At 42.1% G+C, this 7,218-nt stretch overlaps 1 protein-coding gene across 3 annotated transcripts; it reads right to left on the bottom strand.

The window, feature by feature from the left end:
* Positions 1 to 400: 400 nt before the first annotated feature.
* LOC111982555 (2-acylglycerol O-acyltransferase 1-like) lies at positions 401 to 5,902 on the bottom strand. Of its 3 annotated transcripts, none has more exons than XM_024014138.3 (6): positions 5,608 to 5,902; positions 5,288 to 5,466; positions 4,424 to 4,628; positions 3,936 to 4,104; positions 3,091 to 3,290; positions 401 to 2,440 (listed from the first exon to the last, which is right to left on the bottom strand). In XM_024014138.3, the coding sequence occupies exons 1-6, from the start codon at positions 5,702 to 5,704 to the stop codon at positions 2,286 to 2,288; spliced, it is 1,005 nt and encodes a 334-aa protein (XP_023869906.1). In that variant the 5' UTR covers positions 5,705 to 5,902; the 3' UTR covers positions 401 to 2,285. The 3 variants fall into 3 exon arrangements, with proteins under 3 accessions (XP_023869906.1, XP_023869904.1, XP_023869907.1); XM_024014136.3 differs by having other exon boundaries at positions 3,930 to 4,104; positions 5,608 to 5,899; XM_024014139.3 differs by having other exon boundaries at positions 3,930 to 4,104; positions 5,288 to 5,461; positions 5,608 to 5,694.
* Positions 5,903 to 7,218: the final 1,316 nt, after the last annotated feature.

The raw sequence follows: 7,218 nt of genomic DNA on the forward strand, positions 1-7,218 counted from the left end.
ACTCTCCTTGACTTTGTTGTGTTTCTAGAACCTTATAAAGAGGTCTTCCATGAGCTATTTCGACTTTGTAAGATTTCTGTTGTTACACCAGTCAYCAGTGCTTCTTGCGAGAGAAGCTTCTCAGCTTTAAAACTGATTAAAACCCACCTTAGGACAACAATGGTTGATGACAGGTTAAGTCACCTCAGAATCCTCAGAGTTGAGTCAAGGAGGGCACGCTCCCTCAACATGGATGAGGTTGTGAAACATTTAGCCAGTTCTCACCAGAACCACAGAAATATGCTGTTTTAAATCTACCTAGGATAATTTGGCACTTAGACGGTCCCTCTGGTCATGATTAAAACCTGCACTGTGTACTAGCTAGTACACTGACATTTTAAAATGATAAATCCACAGGGTATCATGTCACACATATTTAATTTGGTCTTGATTAGGCCAATTCCAAAACTTTTCTTTGCTATTAGTTAACATAATATATATGAGCATTAATATGATACTGTAAGTTTYTAATATTGATGGGCACCAAAATTATTTTTAAAGTCCGTTTCTGCTTGATACCTGGTATGTCAAATTGCAGTGTTTTTTTTGTAAATTTACTTTTTTGTAAATAAACTATGCAATTTATGTAACACACAAATGCTATCTTATCTCCTTGGTGCTTGAGCTTTATTTTMGGGAAAATATTTTGGATGTTCAACACTTACAGATCCAGATTATATATTCATGAAAACAGAGTGACCCAAGTCTCTCCAGTATGTGAGTACAGTACAGTGTGTATGTGAGAGAGAAAGAAATTGAGCTGCAGTTCCGAGGTAGAGACCCTGACTATTCATAGTATTTTAAATAATTCTAGTGAACAAACCCTTTTGGACCACACTATCTGTCACATTGAAGAACTTCGGGTTAAGTGAATTATCAATTCTACCTCTAATCAGCAATCATGTGATTCATTCATGCTCCTTAGATGCCAGGTTAGAGTTACACACTCATTTACTGTCATGGTCTATGGACACCCTGAAGTAGCCTTGGACACCCCTTGGACACCCCTTGGACACCCTTTGGACACCCATTGGACACCCTTTGGACACCCCTTGGCCACCCCTTGGACACCCCTTGGACACCCCTTGGAGACCCCTTGGCCACCCCTTGGCCACCCCTTGGACACCCCTTGGACACCCCCTGGACACCCCATGTAGAAAACTCTAGTTCTGCCACTGCTTACAAAGATGAGGACCAAGAGCAAGAGAGGGAGTGAGGTGAATCATAGTGGAATCTGAAAAGACACGTATCCCGAAAGCATGATGGTGTACTTATTACTACTGCACATGCTAAACTAAAATAAATGAATGAGCTGGGTAGCTAATTAAGTGTGTCATTGTAGCAAAGTATTTATAAACWAAAAATCTGATATCTTAAAAGTTTCCTTCATTTTTGTTCTATTATCTATACAATAGGCAATAATTGATTTTGGCCCAATAGGCATATTCCAACTTTCAAGGAGCTTTCTGTTTTTTAYTTGGGTTATTTTGCCTAAAAACATAAATCAGCCTATATGCCCAATTTATAGACTATAATGATTTAATACAACGYAATGTTGTTTAAATGCTGAGCACTTGGTAATGTTCCTGACTCCCTCCCAGCCTTGTGTGTTGCACTCACAAATGCTTCACAATGTATTACTTTGTACCCTATAGCCTTGAAATGATTGAAATAAAATWGCCTAAATAATACATTTTCAATCCTTCTTAGACTCTTTGTCTGGCTCCTGACCTATTTAGAGTGTTTYTATGTTGTTTCACATGACATGAACGCTTCTTATATTCAACTTTTCATGTTCATTTAAATACTTTTRATTCAAGTCATGTGGTTTGGTTTCAATACTTCAAAACCAAATGGTAGGTCTAYGTAGTCACAAAAATAGATGGGTGTTGGTTAAATTGTGATTTTAATGAACMTGAAGGGGTTTTTAGAGAGCGGGTGGAAAGGAGATGGAGTGCCAGAGCGGTGCGCAATGAGCGGGATTTCCACCGCTCAACTCAGCTGACTTACTCTGGGCCTATGGTGACTGTATAAGAGAGCAAAGGATGAGAGCGATGCCCGTTTGATTGTGTAAATGGGTGTTCACTGTACATGTGTGCAAGCATGCACGTGTTCATTTCCCATGTGTGATTTTGTGTATGTTTGCACTATGTTTGTTTGAAAGTCTGTATCAGTGTGTATTGGTCAGGAGCTGGTTGAATGGTGCAATCCTACAGTGTAGTGCTATCTGACTTCATTTGGTCTGGTCAGGTGAAGATGAGGTGCTGGTGCTCTAGGATCCTGTACTCAGCCTTGTGCTGCTCAAACAGCTTAGCCAGCGCCTCCAGGTAACAGCCATGCAGCCTGTCTACCTCAGCTGATGAGGGGCTCACGTTCCTCTCCACAACTATGGGCTCTCCCACTGAGAAAGAGATGGAAGGGAAAGGAAGGAGGGAAAGATGGGCCAAGGGTAGATGGAGAGAGAGAGATAGGCAGTGGAGAAAGAGAGAGTAAAAATACAGATGGGGTTCAGTCAGAGCAGAAAATGAAAGGCAGAGGAATTACAGAATGTGCAAATGTAGTCACTCAGAGGAAGAACAGGAGAGAAAGGGAGGGGAGAGATAAAGGAAGTGGAACAGAGGGCAAGACGGAGGACACATGAGTTTACAGCTCTAAGGTGATTTGATTGGCTGTAGCCCAGTGACCCTTCACTGTGGACGGCTCTGTTCCAGCTGGTCACGATGTCTTGGCTGACCCCAGCTGCTGCCACGGTTACAGTTACCCTTAACACAGTTAGCTATGAACCAGTTTACCAGTTTCCCTTATATGTCGGCTGTTCTCCCTCTCCCCCAGTGAGCTTTAATTTTGCCATCTGGGTGATGACTAGCTAACTAGAAGATTTCCTTCAATCAGAGCACTGTGACTGCACATTGTTTCTGAYTGTTGTTTGTAAATAGTTTAAGGAATATGTTTCCCCATAGAAACAAATGGGTCATATTTTAGTCTCCTATTCCTCGTCACCTCTCTCTTCCCATGACTTTCCACCCACATTGTCCCCCATCCCCCACTCACCAATGGTGTAGATGGGTTGTCTGAAGGGCATGAAGCCCAAGCTGTACTGGAAGARCCCCCGGGCATGGAACAGAGGCAGGCTGAAGCCCAGGGTCTTCCTCATGCCCTCCTGGATGGTACGGACCAGGGAGCCCTTCGGGTTCTTCAGCTGATTAAACAGATCATTCTCCCCAAAGGAGAACACTGGCACCAGATGAGCCCTGCACACAGGACAGGGTGAGAGAACAAGTCAGAATTTTTACCAGCGGCATAATTCCACGTTTGACCGCAACCTCATAATTTGATGTTTGTGGTTGTTTGCAAAATCAATGTATTTCAATGTGATCTGATCCTTTTCGTGTTTTTTTTGCAAAAAAAATCAATGTTCCTGTCATTATTGCTCTCACTATCTCCCTCATCACTCCCAGCTCATCCTCGGCTCACACCAATCTATCTAAAGTGGAATGTAGAGCGGCTACCCATAATCCTTCTGACCTGAGTGTATTCTAATTCTGTTTTTAACAACTAAATGCCCAGTCAAATGAGTGAATCTTTCAAATCTCTGAGCGGAGGACATAAATCAGTTATTCATGCAGGTGTGTGTGTACTGTAATATTACAGTGCATTTCCTGTCATCTCAACACATGGGTCATTAAAAGCCCTGGGGTTAAGATTCATAGTTCACTTTATGGCCTACAGTACATTRAGTAATGGCCCTTATGGAGGWGATTTCAGTCAACATGAACATTTCTAATACTTTATTTAAAACGAGATGGTTATATATGATGAGTAGATTGACAGGAAATAAGGCAGGAAGGATGCATTTTTAAGTGTACAAGCGGACGCAGACAGAGACTCACCCACACCTGAGAGCAATCTTGACAAAGCCCTTCCTGTTGAGGGCCTCCAGGATGAGGCTCCCAGGCCTGGCCTCCAGGGACTCTGCCGTCCCACCAATCACTATGATTGACACGTTGCCCCCTCCCTTCTGGCTCAACACATGGGTAAGACTCTTCTTGGAACAAGAAACAACCCCTTAGGGGAGGTACAGCACAGTATACTTAGAACAAATGTGGCCATGAAAAAACTTTCACAGGGCAGAGTTTATTTGAAAAGACTTACAATATCCACAATATGAAGAAAGAATTGTTGACAAACTAATACTGCACTACAGTGTGCGACACAATGTTTGGACCTTGAAATGTAATGTTTGGGTCCTTCAAAATGCATTCAAAATGCACTTTACCTAACCTTGAAAGCTCAATGATAGTGTTTAAATGAGAAAAACCAGAAGCATTGTGGTGGAAMGCATCTGATGATTATGGCTCATAAATACATCCCTAACAAGGTTCACCTGAGGACATAAGGTACTCCCGGAAGAATGGGAAGCCGAACCAGATGCCGAGGGTATGCAGGTAAGGAGTCATTCCTGGATAGAGCTCTTGGAAACCTGTGTATTCTGTACAGAAATTGCCAAACGCTCCGGCTACCAGGATTCCGTGAGGATGGAACCCCATCAGGTAGTTCCTTTCTGGGTCTAGGTCACATGTCTTAATCAGCTGACCACAGACACAGACAAGACATGAACAGTGAGAGGACAATGGATAAGACATAGMTTGAGTTCTTGCCTGACTAGATGCGCAGATGTTGCATTGCGTCAACCAATGGTCGTGTGCTACGTCATCGACTGTGCAGTCAGGCATCAGATGGTTATGTCATATGATGTGGTTAGCTGATATGTTAAATACCTATCCAGGCCTTGTAAGATCTGGCATACATCTGCAATGTAGTCGGGCAGGAACTCAACCACAGAATGGGTGGATGTGACAGGGTGCTGGGCCATTAGCCATGGGATCACGATGATGTATTGGCCAATGACCACTTTACAATGGCTTTGACCTATTTGAGCTATTAATACACCAAAGGGCAGTGGATAAAGAGTGGGTAGGCAGTCATGCTTGCCTTGAGACAAATGTCCTCAATTACATTTATCATTCAGTTAATAMGTGTTCGCATACAAATTGTGATATTATTAATTCAACATGGAATTCAATCAGTAATTCTGAGTGTCATTACACACAGGCTGAAGTCTAAATTATGCAAAGAATGGTGCAATAACCTATTACTGTTGATAATAATGAGGCTTGATATTAGTTGGCCTCCATGTATCATTAAATGCATAGGCTACACAACCAGAAAACATCATACGCCTACTTACATGGATGGGGAAATAGTCTCCAAAGTGTTTCCACACGGTCCAGTGGCGTACCCAGTCAGACCTGCGGCCCCCAGCCTGAGGTGTGTCCCAGTCCAGGTAGAGCCACAGGGCATACAGAGCAGCCATGTGCCAGTATCCATTCAACACGATCACAACATACACACAAAAACAACACTGCGCTAGACAGACAGGACAAGATGGAAGTGAAGAAAAATATGGGCATCACATGAGTAAGCACTGATTTTAATTGACCCCAACCCTGGGCCACCATGGTTATGATTTGCTGAAGATGAGGAAATATGCAGAAGCCTACCAGTTACCTCCAAAGAGAAAGCAGAAGACCCATTGAAGAACTGCAGCTGTCTGTAAACGTCGGTTGAACGGGATATTCAACGGTGCAAGCTCTATCTTGACCATGTCTGCGGTTCCCACTCCCGGCTTCTAAAATGTTCCGTGGTCAAGGGCACAGAGCAGGGGAAGGGTCACTATCTTATGCCCCTGTCCTTGTCAAAATCTTTTTATACTCAGCAGCTTTAACAAGGCGGTCATCCAAGTTCGTGGCATTTTGGCAAGACTTCATGCGCAGAACTATTCAAGTAAAATACAAATGATAGGCTATACTCATTTTTGTGTGCCTGGTCTCTTACCATACACTTGACTTTATCAACTTCCAAAACACTGCTCTAAACTGGCTGCTATATGATTGCGATATCAGGCTTTCGCTTACTCTGGTTTCTTTCTTCTAGCACCATCTTGTGGAAAACGTAAAGTACAACCAAGGAGTTAAATTGAGTACACCCAGAGAGGAAGAGGAGAAGAGAGAGGTTTTACTTCACCCAAACTCTGTCCACAAAAATAAATGCACGAAGTGAGYAATTTTTGTATGGCGGTCAATGAAAGAGTTGAATTTGGTCTACAAAAATGTAATTGCCAATTTGATTCATGAGGCATATTTGATCAAATACAAGTTTTGTAATGGTTAGGTTGATACGAACGCACTGATATGCGTGACATTTCGGCAACTTACCCAAAATGACTTTACATTGGGGTTGTGCTGGTTGTCATATAGATAGTTGGAGGACTCATCATGGATATTTTAGCATGGACATTGCCATTGAGGGCTTCCACCGTTTTAAAGTAGTCAATTGGGTGGGGATTKCTATGAGTTGAGCGCCATCAGCCAACGAAGAAGAAGAAAATTGACTACTTTAAAATTGATATAGCATCAATAGTGCTGCCCATGATGTCACAGARGCTATAATGGCACAGATACAAAGATGAGTCAATCTATCAATTCAATTCAAMGGGCTTTATTGGCATGGTACACATATGTTTACATTGCCAAAGCAAGTGAAATAGATAATAAACAAAAGTGAAATTAACAATCAGAAATGAACTGTAAACATTACACTCACAAAAGTTTCAAAAGAATAGGGACATTTCCAATGTCATATTATGTCTATATACCGTGTTGTAACAATGTGCAAATAGTTGAAGTACAAAAAGGGAAAATAAATAAACATAAATATGGGTTGTATTTACAATTGTGTTTGTGCTTCAGTTGTTGCCCTTTTCTTGTGGCAACAGGTCACAAATCTTGCTGCTGTGATGGCACACTGTGGTATTTCACCCAATAGATATGGCAGTTCACCAAAATTTGATTTSTTTTCTAATTCTTTGTGGGTCTGTGTAATATGAGGGAAATATTTGTCTCTAATATGGTCATAAATGTGGCAGGAGGTTAGGAAGTGTCTGAGCCCGGTGCCTCCCACCATTAGCTCTGACAAATTGAAAACCCTAGTCATTGACGACTCCATTACCCGCAATATTATACTTAAAAAGAATCAGCCAGTGATCATACATTGTATGATCCAGGGGGCAGGGCTACCGACATAAAAGTTCATCTGAAGATGGTGCTGGCTGAGGCTTAA

Source organism: Salvelinus sp. IW2-2015, linkage group LG22, assembly GCF_002910315.2.
Source record: "Salvelinus sp. IW2-2015 linkage group LG22, ASM291031v2, whole genome shotgun sequence".
In the NCBI taxonomy this organism is placed as follows: domain Eukaryota; kingdom Metazoa; phylum Chordata; class Actinopteri; order Salmoniformes; family Salmonidae; genus Salvelinus; species Salvelinus sp. IW2-2015.